The 22,480-nt window shown below is 49.1% G+C and overlaps 2 protein-coding genes and 1 pseudogene across 4 annotated transcripts; 2 read left to right on the top strand and 1 right to left on the bottom strand.

The window, feature by feature from the left end:
- The first annotated feature begins 3,491 nt into the window (after positions 1-3,491).
- LOC125509168 (folylpolyglutamate synthase) lies at positions 3,492-20,220 on the top strand. 2 transcript variants are annotated; one of them, XM_048674077.2, is made up of 17 exons: positions 3,492-3,767; positions 3,866-3,993; positions 4,083-4,148; positions 5,184-5,293; positions 5,465-5,525; positions 5,697-5,780; positions 6,289-6,345; positions 6,733-6,793; positions 6,878-6,924; positions 7,074-7,182; positions 7,286-7,434; positions 7,517-7,768; positions 7,867-7,945; positions 11,719-11,874; positions 11,978-12,087; positions 18,692-19,221; positions 19,297-20,220. In XM_048674077.2, exons 1-16 carry the CDS (start codon positions 3,524-3,526, stop codon positions 18,749-18,751), a joined length of 1,773 nt encoding a protein of 590 aa, XP_048530034.2. In that variant the 5' UTR covers positions 3,492-3,523; the 3' UTR covers positions 18,752-19,221; positions 19,297-20,220. The 2 variants fall into 2 exon arrangements, with proteins under 2 accessions (XP_048530034.2, XP_048530043.2); XM_048674086.2 differs by having other exon boundaries at positions 3,493-3,767; positions 7,074-7,151; positions 7,270-7,434.
- On the bottom strand, positions 12,139-13,093 carry LOC147991042 (uncharacterized; annotated as a pseudogene).
- On the top strand, positions 20,199-21,694 carry LOC125509182 (LIM domain-containing protein PLIM2b). Of its 2 annotated transcripts, XM_048674111.2 has the most exons (5): positions 20,199-20,334; positions 20,453-20,552; positions 20,649-20,671; positions 20,867-20,956; positions 21,219-21,694. In XM_048674111.2, exons 1-5 carry the CDS (start codon positions 20,200-20,202, stop codon positions 21,471-21,473), a joined length of 603 nt encoding a protein of 200 aa, XP_048530068.1. In that variant the 5' UTR covers position 20,199; the 3' UTR covers positions 21,474-21,694. The 2 variants fall into 2 exon arrangements, with proteins under 2 accessions (XP_048530068.1, XP_087376014.1); XM_087519888.1 differs by having other exon boundaries at positions 20,453-20,671.
- Positions 21,695-22,480: the final 786 nt, after the last annotated feature.

The raw sequence follows: 22,480 nt of genomic DNA, 5'->3' as shown, positions 1-22,480 counted from the left end.
ATATCTGCATAAAATGATGCCAATTTTTTCGCCAAACAGGGAAAGTGGATATTTTTGCTTAATCAGTCATGGCTACATCGGAGATTCCATAATTAGAGGTTCCTTATCTTGTTCCAACGCTGGATTTTATTTCCCCGGTTTCAACGTTAATATCTGGGAAAACTCTGTAAATCAACCGGCTGATCCCTTCCTCCTGTAAACCACCTCCTCCTCTCGACACGTGCCCCCTGTGGAGCCTTCCCACCACATCCCATTCCAGCCTTATCTTCTTTACAGGCTTCTTCTTCTTTACACATTTATTCATCTTCCTCTTTTCTGTTCTTCACGCCCGCCATGGAGAGACGCTCCCAGCGATGACCACCATCCCTCACTGTCGCGAATCAAGGGAGGTTTTGACGCATGCCCCACTGGCGTTGCAACGAAGCTTCCAATGGAAGCACCACCGAGCTTTTTACCGCTCATCGATGCCGCCGGCGATGTGACGCGGCGCTCGACCACGGCCACCGTGCTGCAATGCAACCTCGTCGGCGTGCTCGCGCTGCGATGCAACCTCGCCGGCGCCGGAGCTGCAATGAAGCGCTCGCCGACGGCTCCCCATGCTCCGATGCAGCACTCTCGGGACGGTTCCCGGTGCTTCATCGCAGTGCTTGCCTGCAGCTCCCAATGCTCCGATGCAGCACTCTCGTGGTGGTTCCTTGTGCTGCATCGCTGCGCTCGCCGGCGGCTCCCCGTGCTCCGATGAAGCGCTTCCCATGCTGCAATGGAGCTTCGTCGGCGGCTCCTCGTGCTCGATGCGGCGCTTCCGGTGTTGCATCGCGGCACTCGCCGGCGGCAATGAAGCATCAACGGACCAACGGAGCAATGCTGGTGCTGCAATGGAGGGTGCTGCAGCTTCCGCCGGAGCTACATGTGCAGTGCGTTGACTCGGGGACAGTGCGTCTGCAGCACACTTGATGGCAGGTTGGGGATGGACGCGATGGTGTGGTACTTCGTGTAGTCCTGTCATGAGGGGATCGAGCGGCTGAAATCACAATATACCTGCGCGAATCAACAGCTGATCAGGCGGCTTAGGTTTGGCTGTTATCAGCCGACTGATCCGTAGCAGCCGCCTAATATCTAAGCTATTCCCCGGCTGCTTTGTTTTTCTTATTTTTGAATTTGAAGTGTCGCCATTTTATTCAAATATGCTCGGCTAGATCCTAGAGCACACCATTCACAATACAACCCAGAGGGGTTTGAAGCCATGTTTCACATATCCGCAGTTGTTCTTAGTTGAGATATGTCTGACGCCTTAGCCGATCGCTGCACCCAACAAACCCTAAACTCCTCTTCAAAGCGGAGCAAGTCCTTCACTTCTTCAACAAGAGGCCAATATATAGTCATGTTTCTATCGGATCATTGAGTTTACCCCCCATCGCCTTGTTGTTGATCTCCACAATGAGCTTCTGAATGTCTTTATTCAAAAAAAGCTTTGGAATGTCCTTTTCCATTGCAATTGTATTGCACGATGAATTCTACCCGTTCATGGTCGGAGATGGGCAGGGGAAGGGTTGACTTTCTCTAGCGAGGGACGACCCATGATGGTCTTTAAGCACCGCTCTGTCTCCTTCCCTATTCCTCATTCTTCGACATCACCTTAATCCAACCATAGGTGGGAGGGAGCCAATGCTCCGTCTACGAGGGTTTGGGCATTATTGCCGCACCTCTGTATAACTTATGCCACTCCTCTACCAGACACCTGCTCAACAATTTTTTATGGCCACAGGTACACTTTCTATCATTCGCTTCATTCCTAGCCAATCATAGGTTGCAGAGCCCCTGAATTACCATCAATTTTTTCGCCACACCGGCATGACGTACCCATTCCATCATCCAGCTATGTAGGTCGCTTTGGAAGGCAATTGGCATCGGCAAGTTCGTTATGCAACCCCCCTTTTCGTACTACCCATGTGCTACCATTAAATTTGTAAATCACAAGTCACCGTTGGACAATGTGCTTAGCATGAAAAATGGAGAATAATAAGGAAATGTCCATTTTGTAGTCAGGCCTTTGTTTTAGTTTAATTTTCTCAGATATACACCATGTTACTTTTCTTCACGTTTTCTGTGGACATAAAAGCATTATCTTTGTTGTCATCGAGGAATAAGGAGACACAAACATGTCATTGAACTACATGCACCTTGTAAAAAAGAAAATTAACATGCCATTATCTCGTGATAGGTTAGAAGTGTTTCATTTGTAAATTAGACATACAATGGACTAGACTTTTTGAAGCGGTGACAATGCCAGAGTAATGGGGTGAATAGAATGGAAGTAAAGGGGTAGTAGGGCTCAAACTAAATATGTTACTTTGTTTTCTTGCAAGGTGATGGTGGTAAGGAGACATGACAATATCCAAGGATGAAGGAAGCGGGAGAGAATCGACCTCTATATTAATTGAAATCACATGCCATCATAAAATGGCATACATTTGGATCTATAATTTTTCACATGGCAACCCACGAGCATTCAGCCAGCATCACAAGCAACGCTATCAATCACTATTCATGGGTGCTTCACACATGCCTTCTCATTGTGTGTGTTTGAATGCAAGCCCATAGAAAAATATGGGAGCCTTGTATTGTATAAGCTTGACCAATAATTTACACTATGTTTTCATGGAAGAAGATGAAAAAAATTGAATTGGTGCTCTCGTTCAAATGTAATAATAGCTGTAGGAAGTGTCCTTCCAACTTTAATCAGTGTCAACCATCCTAACATGAAGATTACAAATATCAACACCACTTCATTAACACAAGCTCTACAGACCGCATCACTAAACCCCATGGGCTCTCATCCCTCAAGCATGACACTGAGCATGGTGTTAGATTTGTCAAATGAATAAAAAAACCAAGAAATGGTGACACATGCATTGTCGGGCGGCAACAAAAGGCAACTCTTCCTGCCCAATGCAGAAGAAAGCTCGCGGGATATAGCCAATGCCCAAAGGAGAGAAGACATGGACAATGATAGGAAGACATTTTCAATTGTGAACTTTGGTGACATGTTCAAGATAAGACGGAGCAAGACATTGTCAGAGTCAGGGGCACATATAGGACACCCCATCAAGCTCATTTTCCTTTATACATTTGTTATTCATATACATAGTGTGTAACACCCTCAACTCCAAAACATGTGTGATTTTTCTCAGAAAAATAGAAAAAAATGTGGTTTTTGGCACAAACAAATGTGATATTTAGATTGTTTTTAGCAACATGTGCTATTTAGAAAAAAAAGCAACATGTGATACTTAGAAATGAGTGGATGACACATGTCATGGGCCAGGATTGCGGGAAAAGGCTCCATAAAATGGGCTACGCTACCTCGTAGTAACCTGTTAAGCCCAAAGCAATAAAGAAATGAGGCCTGTTGTTTCTTCCGCACAGCGCTAGAGCCCAACACAGCGTTCCCGAGAAAAACCCAAAACCCAACACAACGGCGATAAAGGAAGCTGAGCGCTCCACATCACACGATTGGTGAGCGATGCGCGCGAGCGGCGGCGCGAGCCCACGACCCGCACCACCGAAGCGCTCCGCCCCTCCGACCACCACCAAACTACCAGTGCCCGCCTCCTCCTCCCTCGCCATGCCGGCCCCTCGCCTCGCCCACCTCCGCCGCCTACTCTCCCTCCACTCCCCACCTCCCCACCCACTCGCCCCCAGCCCCGCCCGCCCCCTCCGCCCATCCTTCCACCTCCCCCGCGCCATGGCCGGCGCCGCACAGGCAGGTAAGCTCGCGAACCGGACTGAAACAGAAACTTCCTCTCTGCTCCATTTGGGGACAGCGAATGATGCGGCGGTGCGTGTGCGTGGGGGGTGGGCGCAGGTGCGGCGACGGGGTCGGCGGAGTACGAGGAGGTGCTGGGGTGCCTGGCGTCGCTGATCAAGCAGAAGGTGCGCGCGGACACCGGCAACCGCGGCAATCAGTGGGAGCTCATGGCCAAGTACCTGCAGGTGGTGTTGCTGCGACGGCGGTCTATTCGATTCATCTGTGGTTTGTTCTGTTGTTCCTGATTGCTGTTTGGTTTGTTTTGTTTTGCTAGATACTGGAACTGGAGGAGCCCATCACGCGGCTGAAGGTGGTTCACGTCGCCGGGACCAAAGGGAAGGTGAGTGCAGCTGGACGCGGCGCTAGGGATGGCGTTGCTGGGTTAAGATTTGAATTGTTCCGGAATTCTGGATGGGTTTAGGCTTGCGGTTTTAGTTTATTGGTAACCAAGCACAGCAATAGTTGTAACAGTATGAACTAGTGTTATCTACATCGTTTGCATTTCAACTCTGTTTTCTCGTGAAACGTTGGATTGGCAAGATGACCACATTGCCCCTCCGCCTCTGTCTCAATCTTCCCTGGACGCTGGTGGGGGCACATCCTCGGGCCTTCATCCAAGTCTCTACGCAGGTGCCACACTGTTATATGTTTGGTCGAATGTCTGGAAGGAGCAGAGCAGACACATTTTTAGAAAGGGAATGAAATGACTTCTTAGATGCCGAGCGGATTTCTTTCCTCACTCAAGAGGATATCTTACTCCCTCCGTTCCAAATTACTCGTCGCAGAGATGGATGTATCTAGAACTAAAATACATCTAGATACATCCATACCTGCGACAAGTAATTCGGAACGGAGGGAGTACATTATAGTGTGTCTTGCAGTGTTTAAGCCAACAGGTAGACAGCCTGCTTCTTTGTTTTGCCGAGGCGACCGAGCCCCCCTCCCCCCTATACTTTTAGAACTTTGTTCCTCTGAATGAAGGACGACGCTCCTACCGTTTTTCCAAAAAGAGAAGGAAAATAAAACATTGGATTGCCTTGTTTTTTATGTGTGTCTTCATCTGGCGTGAAACACGGAGTAATACAAATTGGCATCAAGCAGTTTACTTTAGAAACTAACATAATTGCTGAAGTAGCCTTTACCTGAGGCCTTGCTTATTTTAATGAAGTGTTTGTAATTTTGTAGTCTGTGTTGCGTTTCTAGTTGTTTGTGATAATGGTTTATGACCCAGCGATATCCAACAATATAAACAGACTATAGCACTTTCTGATTGTTTCCGTGCGCACTTACTGAGTCAATCCTTTGTGATATTCTTGCAAAGAAAATTTTTCTGCAGAGCGGCTGTTAACTTCTCTGGGCTTTTTATATCCGCCAGGGTTCAACATGCACATTTGCTGAGTCAATTCTTCGATCATGTGGTTTCCGCACTGGACTTTTCACCTCTCCACACTTGATTGATGTCCGTGAGCGGTTTCGGCTTGATGGGTACTTTTCTCTTTGCTGTGATGCTACATTTTTTTAAATGAAAGTCTTTAGTTGCTTCTCATTATAATTAGACTTGAGGGAATTACTATTGTTGAGTGACTTATTTAATTCGTCCTATCACTATGCATCATTGTACTTACCTATTACCCTTTTTTTCTGGTGAGGTTACAGGCTGGACATTTCAGAAGAAAAGTTTATTAGGTATTTCTGGTGGTGCTGGAACAAATTGAAGGTACTAGTAAATATCACCTGTTTTATTTCATATGATGCCATTGCGGCTGTATCATGTTGAAGCAGGACTATATGAAATAAATACTAGTGGAATCTGCATCATTTCTTTTCATGAACTTTAATACTTTCCTTAAAACACCCATTAATGTGGTGAATTTGGTTTACGTTTCAGGTCAAAACTGGTGATGATATTCCAATGCCAGCCTACTTTAGGTTCCTTGCGCTGCTAGCATTCAAGATTTTTTCAGATGAGCAGGTTAATACTTTTCGAATACTTATTGTTCGACAAGCTTTCACTCTTGTCATGAATCTGGATAAATACATGTTTGGGCCTTTTCTTATATGTGAATTTTTGAAGACTTTCCCCATCTAAAGGCTAGACATTGTGGACACTTGCTCATTGTGTATCAGATTATTTGTATGTTTATGAAAGAAATGGCTTTATTGTCTGTAAAAGGCTGCCAGTACCCACCTCCATAATAATTTTCATCTTCACTCGAACTGTCTGTAGGGGTGAGTGTATGCGCGTGTATACGAGCGCTTGCATCTATACTTTGTTAAAAAAAGCCTATATTACTGAGTACTGACAGGTGTCATATGACTGGTAATTTGAACTGTGAAAGGGTCAGTTATCAGGTAGTTTTATTCAAAGGCATCGTGATTTTCTAGGTAGATGAGCCTGTGGTATACTTCTCGATTTTCAGAACTGCATTTATGATGGTTTCCTAGAATGTACTCATTTTGTGTGTTGTGTGTTTAAGCAGGTGGATGTAGCTGTGCTGGAGGTCGGTTTGGGAGGGAAATATGATGCAACAAATGTGGTTTGTGACATTTCTATGATCATTTTGTAGTTAAATAATCCACATTAATATGAAGTGCCTGTATGACATGATCACCAACCAAAAAGAAAGCTCATACACCAGCACATGTGGTCCTTTTGATACTTCACTTTGATTCTGATTTTAATACTAAACTTGCATATGTACTTTAGCTGCCAAAAGGCTGGTCGGAGATCACAGTGCAAACTATAGCAGAATGACAGTCATGTAGTTCATTTAACCTAAGTTCACCTGTAAGATATCTAGAATCTGTCTGGAATGCATACTAAGCTTATCTTTCTTCCTATTTTAGCCCATTGAGATCACCGTCAACATCTTGACTTAAAAGACCGGAGAGCATAACTGCTGTGAAAATTGAAACTTTTGCAGGTAAAAGCACCTGTAGTTTGTGGGATATCTTCCCTCGGATACGATCACATGGAAATTCTTGGTTAGTCATGAAACTGAATGAAAAAATAAAATCCCTTGCATCCGTAGTAAACTGGTTTCATTCATGTTGTCGATGCTTGAGCAGGAAATTCACTTGTAGAAATTGCTGGGGAGAAAGCTGGAATATTGAAGGTTTCTCTCGACCTATTTTTTTCCTTAACATATTTTTTAGGAGAATGTAACATGTTTTCTTTGCTCCTATCTCCTTCAGCTGACAACTTCTGTAATTAAATTTGACTGTTGTTTTGTACCTGCATGACTTTCTTTTTATCAAAACACAGAAGGGAGTTCCAGCCTATACAGTTCCACAACCAGAGGAGGCAATGTCTGTACTGAAGCAGAGAGCTTCTGAATTGGGTGTATGTTATATTCCGTGCTACACATTTTTTGGTCGCCTCTCTGCCTGCCACATTCTGATTGCAATGAGCATGACTATAGTTTGGTCCAGTTAATTTATGAAACTTAAATTCATTAAAGGTTTCTATCCGAATAGTTCCACCTTTGGACCCACGGCAATTAGAAGATCAACCTCTTGGGCTGCATGGTGAACACCAGTACATGAATGCAGGCCTTGCAGTTGCATTGGCTAATACCTGGCTTGAGAGGCAAGGACATTTGGACAGAATACATGTCAAAGATCATGTAAGTACTCCAAACTGGCATTTATTTATTTTCCGCAAAAGGATAATGTTAGGATCAGTTATCATGTTACCATGGAGTGCAGGGCACCTTACCAGATCAGTTCATCAAAGGGCTATCGATTGCTTGTTTGCAAGGCCGAGCACAGATTGTCCCAGATCTACAAGTGAGCTCAGAATGTAAGGATGCCAGTTATCCCTTAGTTTTCTATTTGGATGGGGCACATAGCCCAGAAAGTATGGAAATATGCGCAAAGTGGTTTTCCCATGTTACGAAAAAGGATGCAGCACAACCAGGTCCTTTGGAGCAGCCTCGTAGTGGTATCAATTCTAAGAAGGTATGCTATGCCTTGCAGTGGCAGCCTTTCGGATTAAAGCAATGTTGAAATGGTCTCTCTCTCTCTCACACACACATTCTCTTGTGGGACGCTTTCAGATTCTCCTGTTCAATTGCATGTCAGTACGAGATCCTCAGATATTGCTTCCACGTCTTCTAGATACATGTGCTCAGAAAGGTACGTCAACATAATTCTTTGCTGATGTATCAATGATGATCTTGAACAATGCAACTATTTCATTTTGTAGTTACTAGCAAACATGCCCGTGCGTTGCAACGGGAGGAAAAATCATAGATCTGTAAACAAATTAGCATTGATGATTCCCCTCCTGACCTTCACATACTCTATTTTAACATGGCACTCATCCTCCATGTCGCCACTCATCTTCCTTTTCTATGGCCGCTTCCTGTGTTGCAAAACTCGATGCTCATGTCTTTGGAGCCCTTTTGCAGCTCGGACACGAGCCGCTCCTTTCAACCTCTCAGGTTTTTGTATGTGTTATTATCCATCTTGTCCTTGCTCGGATTACCACCGTAATTCACCTCACTTTTTGTTAACGGTAGCCTGCTCCTTGTTTACTCCGTCATTTTGATCCGCGGCAGAATAAAAAAAATGGAGTAAATTAGCAACACAGGATGATGTTTAACTAAATATCTTAAATAGCATCATGATTACCTGGGAATTGGTAACACCTTCTTTTGACAACTCACATGACTTGCCTGTTACTCATCACTCCATTGGCTAATACGTCATTGTTGCCCCACTCAAACGGAGACCAGGTTGCGGGTTGATCAAACCAGTCTCAGACTACAGTTGAACTAAATACAAAAAAATGTATCTATCTAAATAGGATCTTAAAATATAATAACATATGCGAAAATCTGCACGCATAGTTAATCTAACAAATATATTTCTCTATATGTACCATATGAGCTCTACTTAAAATATTAAATGTCAGATTCATGAATCTTTCCCCCTTTCCTTCAACTCAAAACCATGAATTAGCGATGATGGCTTTGGACCTGCCCATGAAAACGATTGCAGCAATGAACAAGATTTGTAGAGGATTCCTGTGGTGCAGAAGGAAGGAGGCGAATGGTGGTAACTGTGCAGTTGCTTGGGAGACTGTGTGCACCCCGAAGTGGGCTGGTGGTCTCGATCTGCCTAACCTACGCTGGATGAATGTGGCAATGCAAACTAGATGGCCATGGCTTAAGAGAACGGACAATACCAGACCTTGGAAGGAATTTAACATCAAAGTCCCCAAAGACTCGTTGCTACTCTTCAAAGCAGCCACAAGGAGCACTGCATGGGATGGTCAATCGACCTTGTTTTGGGAGGACCGCTGGTTGAATGGACAAAGGGTTCAGGAGGTCGCTCCCTTGATCTACAACATGATCCCGGCGCGGATTCGCACTAATCGGACAGTCCGGGAGGCCATGGGGGATGGAGCATGGGCACAGGATGTGGGTCCGAACTTAGGATTGGATGCTTTGCATGAGTTTCTTCTACTGTGGCATGAGGTCGTCGCTTGGGAGCCTACGGATGACGTGCAAGACGAATTTTCTTGGTCTTGGGAGGATAATGGGCAGTTCACGGTTCGATCGGCATATGCGGCAAAGTTCTGGCCGAGAGAAGTGGCACCCGCAGCAGATCTCACTTGGAAATCAAGGGCGCCCTCACAATGCAAAATTTTCACATGGTTTGCCCTGCGGGATAGATGCTGGACGTCGGACCACCTGGCAAGGCGAGGACTACCGCATCAAGATGCATGCCCCTTTTGCGACCAGGAGGAGGAGTCTATCAACCACATCTTGCTTACATGTGTTTTTGCCAGGGTGATCTGGGCGGAGTACTGTCAGGCCTTGGGAAAGCCGGATTGGGTGCCGTCGCAGCATGACGCTCTCACGCCATGGTTGTAAAGATGGGGCCTAACAAAGCCAGTACGAAAGACTTGTGCACCATCCTTGGGCTTACCTTGTGGGAACTGTGGAAGCACAGGAATGCTATTGTCTTTGATGGCGTGCGGCCTTCGTGTGAGACGCTACATGGTAGGATTAGACTAGAGGGTCTAGTTTGGTTGTCGGCCGGCCTGCTAAAAGGAGATGTTGCACCCTGCTTTAGTCGGTTAGCGTGGTGGGATAGGCGTGAGGAGTGAAGTAGTATGTAAACTCTTGTAACTAACGGTGGAGGCATTCTTTTGCCCTTCTTCTTTAATATATGATATGCACACTCGTGCATATTCGAGAAAAAAAACCCATGAATGAGCCTGTATGTGGAATAGATTTAAGAATCATACAATTCTAAGTTCTAATTAACAAATGGATCGCCACCCAGTTCTCAACTCTCCCCTAAAAAAAGACACTCATGTGAAAAAAGAATAAAGAAGATATGTCTGTTATATTTCCCATGAGCTTTCTTCTTCTTCTTCTATTTTTTTGTTCTATCCCTCTTCTGCATTCTGATTTCTGTTTGGATTTATAAGAGGGACTGCCAAATCAGTTTACCAAACAATCCTTATTATTCACATTCTCTGCTTGCCATGTCCGAGTCTGGCATCTGCCGGGCGTACCGTGGCGGGCTGCACGATTAGCCAAAAAATTAGCCGCATACAGTGATGCCTTTAATCTTCTTATAAAATTTATTTCCTTCTTTTAATCCTCCCTTCCTTTAATTAGCCGCCAGTGATCACTGGGTCGTTACTTGCCTCGCTGATGGACAGTGGAGATCCCAGTCGCTCAGATGGGCCGCCTAATCGCTGGTCCGTTTCTTGCCTTGCTAGAGGGACAGGACACAAACTTATTGTATGCTGAAATTGGAATCCTGTTCGGGCCAGTTAGTCTGGTTCAAATCCTGGGCACATCACATCCCTGTTCGTGCTCACAATACTGAAATTCATCAGTTCCCGCAAAGCTGGTTTGAGTGTGCACGCACGTCCATCCTATGGAATATATTCCTTGCAGTCCGTCCACATTTCATGACATTAAATCCTTTCCCTTTTTAATAGTCCCAAGACACAGCCGACAAATTCCATTCCATTCCCTTAGTTGCACACCTTTCCTTTTTAATAGCCCCACACGACAGGCCACAATTTCTGTTTAACGATCAGAATCTATGTACCTTCTTTATATATACCCTCGACAGCCCATAATTCATCTCGTCCGTCCTCCCTGTTGTTGTCAAGGCGTCTTGCTGATATGAATTTGCAATTCTATATAAACTGGTCCTTATGTGTCTTCAGGAGCGAGGTGGTATTATTAACACTAAATATGAATGCCCGAGTTGGTTGGTGCAGCTTGCGACTCTTATACTTCCAAGTCACGAGTTCGATCCCCCAGCGCGGCAATTTTTTTTTGCGTGGATGGTCCATACGAAAAGGCCCATCTGTGGCCCAGTAGCGCAGTGAAGACCGGGCTAGGCGCACGATTTTTTGCCGTACTAGCCCCCAGCCGTAGCTACTCTTTTCACGAGGCTCACATATTCATGACGGAGTGCGTGTTGGTTAAAAAAATACAGGGTCTTTTTTATAAATATTAATGACGGGACGAAACCAAGAATATCACCTTGCTTTATTAGTAGGTATAGACTCAGCATGTTTTGAGGAAACAAATTTCTACTAGAGCAATTGTTCGCTTTTACATTTTGCTTTTTTATTTTAGCTATGGCTTTTGTAAATAAGCTTGTACTCCTTGTTTTTTTCAGTTAATGAAATGGGCAGAGTCCCCGCCTTTAACGTCAAAGAGAAGTTGTTCATTTGCGTGCCATGTAGATAATCTGTCTTGTATTTCCATAATGGCTTGTGTGGTTGAATGAACTACCAGCAAGCGACTGTCTGAAGTCACTGGCATAATTTTCTTTGTGCTTACTTTTCAAAATGAACAATATACTACCTCTGTAAGTTGAGTGGATGCTTTCGTTGCTCTTCTATAGTGACAAGTTATTTTGCCCAGGCCTCCGCTTTGATCAGGCCTTATTTGTGCCAAATCAATCGCAATACAACAAGCTTGGTTCACATGCATCACCACCTCCAGGGAGAGAGCAAATTGATTTGTCATGGCAGTTGTCACTCCAAACAGTCTGGGAAGACTTGCTTCGCGGCAAGAAAGGTATTCTAAAAATTCATCGCAGTTAGTTCTCAAACTGGGTTGTACTGTCAACACGACCATTTGAGTTAAAGATGATTGATGAACTTCAATGGGAACAATGCAGGTCTAAATGGCACAAGTTCTAGTGGGGCTAGTTTAGTTTTTGAATCTCTTCCATCAGCAATTAAGTGGCTAAGGGAAACTTCTCAACAAAACCAATCTACTTCATGCCAGGTAATTTTTTGGGCATATTTGATTGCTTTCAGTGATGTTCTCTGAAATGTCTCATAGCAGTACTTTTTTTTTTGAAACGGAACACAGATTGCATTCCTCTTTCATATCATTGCTGGGCAAGTCCCCAGCTACAAGGTTCTGAACAAACTCTGGGAATTGTCACAGCCAAGTAATACATGCACCAGAGTTCAATTTTGCTCCAAACGCTGCTAGCCTATGCGCCACTCGGTTACATGTTCGTGAACAGTTTACAACACATACATCTGAAAACCTACATGTAACTGAAATTTAATCTCTCTGAAAATGGCCCCCAGTGCAGACAGGTCATATTCCTCAGTAGACACAGCCCTTCTCAACTGTGTAGAATCTGTTTCAAACATCACTCTATCACAACCCATTTGGCTAGCAATGTTTATTGCATACAACATAGCCACTGCTTCAGATTGGAAGGCATCAGCCATATGTTCCAGTTTGCCAGCACCTGCAGCTATAGCTGTACCTTCATCATTTCTAATAATAAATCCCCAACCTCCATCATTGGAAATCCTGTGAAAGCTGTATCAGTGTTGATCTTCAATATTCGTGAAGCTGGTTGTTATGACCGGTTTGGTCTATACTAGGAAGAGGCCCACCGGGCATTAGTATTAGGGGCTTGGCCCACAAGTTATCTTAGGCTAAAGTTATAAATACTAGTTGTAAGACACCGTTGAGATCAAGCAATAAAGATATTATAATCTTCTGTTGCTCGGCTCCTTGAGGAGCCGGAACCCTAGCCGCCGCCGCCTCCAACCCTAGCCACGACGGCGCCTGTCCGCCGGCGCGCCTGCTCCAGCCCTCGTCCCCCTCCTTGCCCATACAATCTGCGCCGGAGGCCTGGTAGGAACCCTTGTCCTACCAATTTGGTATCCAGAGACACCAGGCCGATCATGTCGCTTCCTCCATCACCGCCGCCGCTGCCAAACACCACCGCCTCACCTACGCTGCCACCAGCCCCGTCCGCGTCCATGCCGGCGCTCACGTCCGGGACGGCCACCCCGACAGCGCCGACCGCCACCGCGGCGGAGCCGCCCCCCATCCTCTCGCCCGAGGAGGTCTCGGGTACCCTTCGGGAGCTCGTCCAGGCGGTCAAGGGCATCAACCTCTATCTCGCCGGGAACCAGCCCCCGCCGCCGAGCGCCGCCACCACCGCCTACGGGCCACCGCTGCTCCAGTGGCCCGCCCCGGCCTTCCAGTCGCCCTACGGCAGGCCGCCCCCGCCGCCGCTGCTGCTGCAGCAAGCAGCAGCACTACCCGGCCGCGGGGAACCCTTGGCCCGCGTGGCCGGCCGCCACCGCACCGCTGGGGGACCCTTCCCAGCAGCTTCTCCAGGCGCCCCCGCCGGCTACTTCGACGCTGGCTGCGGTGCCGCAGCTCCACCAGGCGCCGCCACCGTCGACAACATCACCACCCGTGCCCCGGCCCACTGGTCGGCCCCTGCACCAGGTGCAGTTTCCGCCATCGCCATCGCCAATACCCGCGTGGGCGGCCGGCTCGTCTTCGGGCCTGGTGTATACCACGGCGCCGGAGCACCCGACGCCTTCCCTCCGGTTTGACCGTCCCTCCGGCTCGGCGACCTACGCCCCGGAGATTCTCGACCCGGCACACTCGCTGCCGCCGATTGCAGCAGCCCCCGGGCACAGCGGTCTGACACCCCCTCGCTTCGCCAAACTGGACTTCGCCACCTACGAGGGCACGGAGGACCCTCTCAACTGGCTCAACCAGTGCGAGCAGTTCTTTCGCGGGCAGCGGACGCTCGCTTCAGATCGTACCTGGCTCGCGTCCTATCATCTCCGCGGCGCGGCACAGACCTGGTACTACGCCCTCAAGCAGGACGAGGGCGGCATGCCACCATGGGAGCGCTTCCGGGAGCTCTGTCTTCTCCGGTTCGGGCCTCCTATCCGCGGGAGCCGCCTGGCGGCCCTCGGCCCTTTACAGTTCACATCCACGGTCCAGGACTACGCCGACCGCTTCCAGGCCCTGGTGTGCCACGCGCCGAGCGTCTTCGGGATTCAGCGCGCCGAGTTATTTGTGGGCGCTCTGCCGGACCATATTCGCGTGGACGTCGAGCTCCGGGATCCCCCCGACCTCCAGACGGCCATGTACTACGCCCGGGCTTTCGAGCAGCGGGCCCAGGCACTGCAGCAACAGCCCGGACGGGGCGGCCGCCAGCCCAGTCGACCAGCGCCGACTCCTCCAGCACCGGGCCGGCCTCCTCCAGCCGCGATGGCCGCGCCCCCGGCCACCACACGGACTTTCCATCGGTTGGCACCGGCCGAGCAGCAGGAGCGTCGCCGTCAGGGACTCTACTTCAACTGCGATGAGCCCTACACACCGACCCATGTCTGCCCCCGCCTATTTTACTTGGAGCCGGTCGACTACATCGAGGTGGACGACTCGACCGACGCGACACCACCCGAGGCGGCCGCGGACACGCCCGCGGATCCCACGGCGACGGCGTGCGTCGTCTCCCTCCACGCCCTCGCCGGCATCCGTGGCGAGCGGACCATGCTGCTGCCGGTGACGATCCATGACGAGCGGCTGGTGGCCCTGCTGGATACTGGCTCCACCCATAACTTCTTGCCCGAGGCGACCATGCGTCGGCTAGCCCTTCCGACGACGGGCGGGGAGCGCCTGCGAATCACGGTGGCGAACGGCGATCGCCTCCGGTGTCATGGGCTCGCCCGCGACGTTCCCATCTCCATTGGTGGCGAACACTTCTCCATTACCTGTGCAGGGATCGACCTCGGCTGCTTCGACTTCATCCTCGGGGTAGATTTTCTCCGGACCCTCGGTCCCATCCTATGGGACTTCGACGCGCTCACGATGACGTTCTGGTGGCTGGGCCGCCGCGTCCGGTGGGACGGCCTTGGGGGCGCTGCGCCGGCCGTGCCACATCTCCAGCTGATCGCCGTGTCCTCGGAGGCCGAGCAACCCCTGCTGGATTCCCTTCTGCAGCAGCACAGCGACCTCTTCGACGAGCCACGGGGTCTTCCGCCCGCCCGGGTGTACGACCATCATATTCACCTCATGCCGGGTACCCCTCCCGTGGCGGTTCGGCCCTACCGCTACCCTCAGCTGCAGAAGGATGAGTTGGAGCGCCAGTGTGCCCTTATGCTCGCCGCGGGCATCATCCGGATCTCCACGTCACCCTTCACCGCCCCGGTGCTGCTCGTCCGCAAGTCGGACGACACTTGGCGTTTCTGCATCGACTACCGCGCCCTGAACGCGCTCACGCTCAAGGACAAGTTCCCTATACCGGTGGTCGACGAGCTCTTGGATGAGCTCCATGGGGCGCGCTTCTTTACCAAGCTCGATCTCCGGTCGGGCTATCATCAGGTGCGTATGCATCCCGACGACATCGCTAAGACGGCGTTTCGTACCCACCATGGCCACTTTGAGTTCTTGGTGATGCCCTTCGGCCTCGCCAACGCCCCAGCGACTTTCCAGGCCCTGATGAACGACGTCCTCCGGCCCTACTTACGGCGGTTTGTGCTTGTTTTCTTTGATGACATTCTTATCTACAGCGCCACCTGGGCTGAGCACCTCCAGCACGTCACCATCGTCTTCAACGAGCTTCGGGCACACCACCTCCACCTTAAGCGCTCGAAGTGCTCGTTCGGGACACCTACCGTCGCCTACCTCGGCCATGTCATCTTTGCCGACGGGGTGGCTATGGATGCCGACAAGGTGGCGGCCGTCTCCGCGTGGCCGACACCTCGCTCGCCGCGGGCTCTCCGCGGGTTCCTCGGCCTCGCCGGCTACTACCGGAAATTTATCCGGGAGTTCGGGCTCATCGCGGCGCCCCTCACGCGGTTGCTTCGCCGCGACGCTTTCGCTTGGGACGACGAGGCGACGACGGCATTCGAGGCCCTCAAGGGGGCCCTCACGACGGGCCCCGTCCTCCAGATGCCCGACTTTGACCGCCCGTTCGTGGTGGACTGTGACGCCTCGGGCGCTGGTTTCGGCGCCGTGCTTCATCAGGGCGATGGACCCCTCGCCTTCTTCAGCCGGCCTTTCGCTCCTCGCCATCTCAAGCTGGCGGCATACGAGCGGGAGCTCATTGGCCTTGTGCAGGCTGTTCGTCATTGGCGGCCGTACTTGTGGGGACGGTCCTTCCACATTCGCACGGACCACTACAGCCTGAAGTTCTTGCTGGACCAACGACTGTCGACCGTGCCACAGCACCAGTGGATCAGCAAGCTCTTTGGCTTCGACTTCTCCGTCGAGTATCGGCCGGGTCGCCTTAACACCGTGGCCGACGCGCTGTCCCGTCGCGACTCCGACATCGCTCCCTCCGTCGACGAGTCTGCCGGGGCGGTCCTGTGCATCCACTCCGGGCCGACGTTCGGTCTCTTCGCCGACATCCGCCGCGCAACTGCGACGGCTGACGACGCCGTCCTTCTTCGGCAGCAGCTCATGGCCGGCGACCTGGAGGAGCCTTGGCGCTTCTCTGACGGACTGCTTCTCCATGGGCGCCGGATCTTTGTTCCGGCGCATGATGATCTCCGTCACCAGGTGTTACAGCTCGCCCACTCGGCAGGTCATGAGGGTGTGCGGAAAACCCTCCATCGTCTTCGCGCCGACTTCTACATCCCTGGCGATCGCGCCCTGGTCCGCGACTGGGTTCGGTCTTGTCAGACATGCCAGCGCAACAAGACAGAGACCCTGCGGCCGGCTGGGTTACTTCAGCCCTTGGAGGTGCCGTCTCAGGTCTGGGCGGATATCTCCATGGACTTCATCGAGGGCCTCCCCAAGGTGGGCGGCAAGTCGGCATCCTCACGGTGGTCGACCGCTTCTCCAAGTACGCCCACTTCATCGCGCTCGGCCATCCGTACACGGCGGCGTCCGTGGCCCGGGCCTTCTTCGACGGCATTGTCCGCCTACACGGGTTCCCTGCTTCGATCGTCAGTGATAGGGACCCAGTATTCACGGGCCATGTCTGGCGCAACCTCTTCAGGATGGCGGGTGTCCAGCTCCGCCTGAGTACGGCGTTCCATCCCCAGACAGACGGTCAGTCCGAGGTGGTTAACAAGGTCATTGCCATGTATTTGCGTTGTGTGACAGGTGATCGGCCTCGCGCTTGGGTGGACTGGCTCTCTTGGGCGGAGTACTGCTACAACACCTCCTATCACTCCGCCCTGCACGCTACGCCGTTTGAGGTGGTCTATGGTCGACCACCCCCGCCTATACTACCGGTGGACCCGGAGACGGCTCGGACAGCGGTTGCGGGTGACCTTATCCGCACCCGTGACGAGATGCTTGCTGAGGTCCATCAGCGTCTCTTTCAGGCCCGGCAGCTGGCCAAGCATTACTACGACGATCATCATCGCGAGGCGGAGTTCGCGGTCGGTGACTGGGTGTGGCTGCGTCTTCTCCACCGCTCTACGCAGTCACTTGACCCGCGCGCCAAGCGCAAGCTCGGGCCTCGCTACGCCGGGCCCTTCCCTATCTTGGAGCGTATTGGGAAGGTGGCCTATCGTCTTCAGCTTCCAGCCTGCGCTCGCATCCACGACGTCTTCCATGTGGGGCTGCTCAAGCCTTTCCGTGGCGAGCCACCGGCGGCTCCTCCGGCGCTTCCGCCAACAGCCGATGGTCGCATTCTTCTAGAGCCGGCAAAGGTGTTGCAGGCACAGCTCCGTCGTGGCGTCTGGTTCGTCCTCGTCCAGTGGGCGGGCCTTCCGGAGGAGGAGGCTACTTGGGAGCAGCGTGAGGATTTTCGCCAACACTATCCAGACTTTCAGCTCGAGGACGAGCTGTTTGCGCAGGCGGGGAGAGATGTTATGACCGGTTTGGTCTATACTAGGAAGAGGGCCACCGGGCATTAGTATTAGGGGCTTGGCCCACAAGTTATCTTAGGCAAGTTATCTTAGGCTAAAGTTATAAATACTAGTTGCAAGACACTGTTGAGATCAAGCAATAAAGATATTATAATCTTCTGTTGCCCGGCTCCTTGAGGAGCCGGAACCCTAGCCGCCGCCGCCTCCAACCCTAGCCGCGACGGCGCCTGTCCGCCGGCGCGCCCGCTCCAGCCCTCGTCCCCCTCCTCCTTGCCCATACAATCTGCGCCGGAGGCCTGGTAGGAACCCTAGTCCTACCACTGGTCTTGTCCACTTTTGCTTTGGCTGTTGGGCTATCCCCTTCCCTTTCTCCTGTACCTTCATGACATAGCAGTACTACATTATGTCATGCGATGACTGGAATATTTCACCCAGCCATCCATAACTAGCTACCCCCCTCTAGGCATTGTAGGATTCGCTATCACTTATCCTTTACTGACCCTCATTCACACATGTATGTAATTGTCTGTCCTTTTGGCATATATTATTCTTCTACTTGTTCAATTCACGTTCATTTGCTTGTTTGTTTGTTTACTTCTTCTGGTTCTGCTATTCCATGATTTATACCTGCCATTTTATTACACTGGTGTTTTGGTTTGCTTTATGTTTATTCAGTTCTGCTAATCCATGACTAAGGACATGTGTTATGTATCTGTATTTATTCTCTTGCAAGTTGCAACTACTTTCCTACTCAATTCTTATAGGTTTGTTTTTGTGTACTGAATCAGGTCTTGGTTACTGGCTCCCTGCATCTCATTGGTGATGTCTTAAGATTGATTAAGACCTGATTCTCCTTGTGTCTTGTTGGTGATGTCTCGAGATTTCTCAAGTAAATTTGGTTGGAATACAAGGTTCAGATTGAAGTGTCTGTTTACTAGACCACCATACACCGGAGCCTATTGTTATTTATGATTGGCATCCACAATACAACTACCTGGCTGAAGAATGGGAGACTTGAAGGCCTTTTTATTCTGACGTTGACTAGGCGCAAACATGTTGTACTACCTCATTTTTTGTTTCTGCCTATGTGGGCGCTTGTACAACACTGTAGCCCATTTTTGTTTAAATATATTCGCTCTGCTTTGGAGTGTACAAACAGCGAACTATATTATGATACGAATAACCATGCAAATTTTCAAACTTGGAATAACAATGTTTTCCAAGCTTCGATTCTTCAAAAATTATTGTGTCAAATCCGGATACCCTTCATACCGGCATTCCTTGTTGGAAGATAGAGAATAGACTGACTAATTGTCAGGTACTTTTCCTGCACATCCATCGTAACTTTACTTTGCATTGAAGCAGACAGGACTGACAGGTCACTCTTTTGCAGAGCAAATTCTTGGGACTGAAGCTAGATCAGAGGTATCCTGATTGCTTGTTGGTTTGTGGCCCTGAGAAAACAGAGTATGTACATAATGTGAATCCAAATTGGTAATGTTTCACCTTCATTTCTCTTGTTTCTCCATTTCATAGACTAAAGCTACTAGCAACTGAATTGCTCATTTAGATAATTCTAGGAGTTATCTTTTTGCGCCTTGAATTTTTATATAAGCTTTTGCTGCATCGTTTCTTTGTCTCTGAAAAGCTGTTTGGGTTCAAGGCCAAACAAGGTCTTGGTGTTTATTCATTGTATATTCAAGTGCATGTTATTTGATATATTTATCATATGTGCTGTAAACGAGCATGTTTTTTCTGGTTATATTGAGAATGCATGTGTGTCTTTCTGGGTGCACTAAGAATAGATTTAACATCGATCACCTTCGTGCAAGAAAAACTTGACCGACAGATAACAACGCCTTCTAATTTCGCAATACTTCTCCCTATGTCCTGGACTATTGTTAGTATTTAGTTATCTTTGGACACTAAATATAGTTGAACACTTTGTATAGGAGAATAACCACAAATCAGAACCGTGCAAGGAGTAATCTCCAAAGTTAGCATTATGACGTGGCACATCTATTCCCATCTCTGACCTTTTCCTGTGGCTTGGTGTTAGAGCCTAGCCTCTTCTATTTTAACTTCTGCCTCTCCCAAATCCGGTTTCAGGCATTCATTTAAAGCCTTCCACTGCTTCTGGGTCCAACCTCTCTTTGGCTTTCATCTGCTTCTATTAGGTCGCAGATCGAGAGCCGAAGACAGGTTATCTTGATAGCATTAGAAGGCTTGAGCCAGACAACTCTTGTTAGCAACTGAGTGGCATATTTCGCTAGGTTTCACCACCAAGAATATCAAGATGACATTCTATGGTACACAGGACAAGTGCAAGGCTTGTGACAAGACCGTTCATTTCATTGACCTCCTTACTGCGGATGGCATTCCCTACCACAAGTATTGCTTCAAATGCAGCCATTGCAAAGGCACTCTTTCGGTAATGCCCCCTTCTTGACATTTGCTGTCGGATGCATCAGTTTCTCACATCCCTTTGCTCTGTGATCTTCTGAATTATGTCTTGTGCATGAGCTCACGTTGAACTGCACTATTTCTAGATGTGCAGCTACTCCTCCATGGATGGAGTTCTTTTCTGCAAGACTCATTTTGAGCAGCTTTTCAAGGAAACAGGCAGCTTCAAGAAAAACTTCCCCACATGTAAGTTTGTCCTGCATTGCTCTTCCCGCTGTTGTTTTGTTTGCAATTACAACAGAAATCTCATCACATTGTACTTGTTCTTTTTTTTTTGTTCAGGCGCAAAGGCAAATAATGAGCAGGTATTGCTTTCTCGCCATTCTGTGGGCCACACTTATATTTGTTGTGAAATGATTATGAAAAAATATATATTGCAGCCCGATAGGTTATCCTTTGCTGCTGATTTAATGCGAGTATTTCGTAGAGTACAATCAGCAATATCATTATTTCCCAATTTGTCACAGATTGCAGCTCATAAGTCGTTTTTTCCCTTACAGTCTAAGGTCCCAAACAAGTATGGCTCTGTGTTCTGTGGAACTCAGGACAAGTGTGCTGCCTGCAAGAAGACTGTGTACCCATTGGAGAAGGTAAGAAATTCCCATTCTTGAACGATTAAGCCGGTCACGATTAAGCAGTGGAAACTTCGGTAACTGGGAAATCTCAACTTTTGACTAACAAAATTCAAGAGCAATAAAATGAACATGCATATATCTGTTTGCATCATTTCAGTCCTTGATCAACCTACCCAAATTTCATGAGTAATCTTTTGGACACGACAGACTACGCATGCGCCTGTTGCCTCGTTTTCCATATGCAAAAGTCTGTCTGATAATTTCAATTCCTTGGCAGATGACCTTGGAGGGCGAGCCCTACCACAAGACCTGCTTCAAGTGCGCTCACGGCGGCTGCATCCTGACGACCGCATCCTGCGCCTCCCTTAACGGGATCCTATACTGCCAGAACCACTTCTGGCAGCTGTTCAAGGAGACGGGCAGCTACAGCAACCTGCTCAAGCCCGCCTCGGCCAAGAACGCCGACGAGCCAGAGGCAGCCAAGGAAGAGGAGCAGGCGCCGGAAGCTGCCGAGGACCAGGAGAGCTCATAAGAACTTAAACGTGTACAAGAACCTACATACATGTTCGTTCCCCACGCTGATGTTGCTCTTGTGTATTGCTGCTGCTGCCCATCTTTTCTCTTATCTCACAGAGGCACGCAGCGGCTGTTATGCATCTTACTGCCTTGGCTATCGCAATCCTGAATTCTGTACCTCATTGCCCGTGCCATCGGTCCCGTGAATGGTAGCAGAATTTGCACGAGTTTGTTCTATCTTGGTCTTGCAATTCCAAGGATATTCGCTAGCCTTTGACGGGCCCAGGTCGAAAGAAGGGGAAAAGGGACGCATTCATCGGACACTATTCTTCTTGCTCTTTTTTCTCTCCTCTAAAAATGGTATTAGAAGACAATTCAAACTCTAGACATTCGCCCGGTTGCCCCACGCCCCTGTTCTTCTGCAGTATCGTAACGTGCCTGTGTTATATTCCTTTATCGTACATAAACCAGGAGACAGGTGATTGACAACGAAACAACCTCCAAGGTCATAAAAGGAAGAGAGCTGCACGCACCGGCAAATCCAATCTACCAGACAGGTTGTGTGTGGATGCTATTGCTGGGCAAATTGTCCAAGATTAGCCTCATCAGAATGTTGGTTGATAGACACGTTTTTTCTGTAGAGAAAACAGACTCAGATTCATTTCCTGAGAAGCTAAAACAGCGCTGTCTCTTTCCTCAAAAAAGCAAAAGCGCGCTCTTTCAACCAGTGATCGTCTACGTGCAGAGCACATTTCGACTTACATTATTTTTTCGACAAAAGGGTGTTTTATTACTCAAAAGGTTTAAACATTACATCCCGCCTCGGTATAACTGAGATGCACACAAGCATAACCAAGTACGCCTAAGACGTAGGAGGGCCAATCCAAAAATCATGTTGTCATCCATGTTAGGTAAAAATGTCCCTTGCCATGGCCTCCAATCATGTAAGCACCTCCGTAAACAGATATCAATTCTCCACATGTTGTAAAGACGATCATAAACGAAGCGTACTAGTGCATCTAT

This window comes from Triticum urartu, chromosome 1A (genome assembly GCF_056163025.1).
Source record: "Triticum urartu cultivar PI428250 chromosome 1A, HENAU_Tu73, whole genome shotgun sequence".
NCBI lineage: Eukaryota > Viridiplantae > Streptophyta > Magnoliopsida > Poales > Poaceae > Triticum > Triticum urartu.
This window is presented reverse-complemented; position numbering and strand designations above follow the sequence as displayed.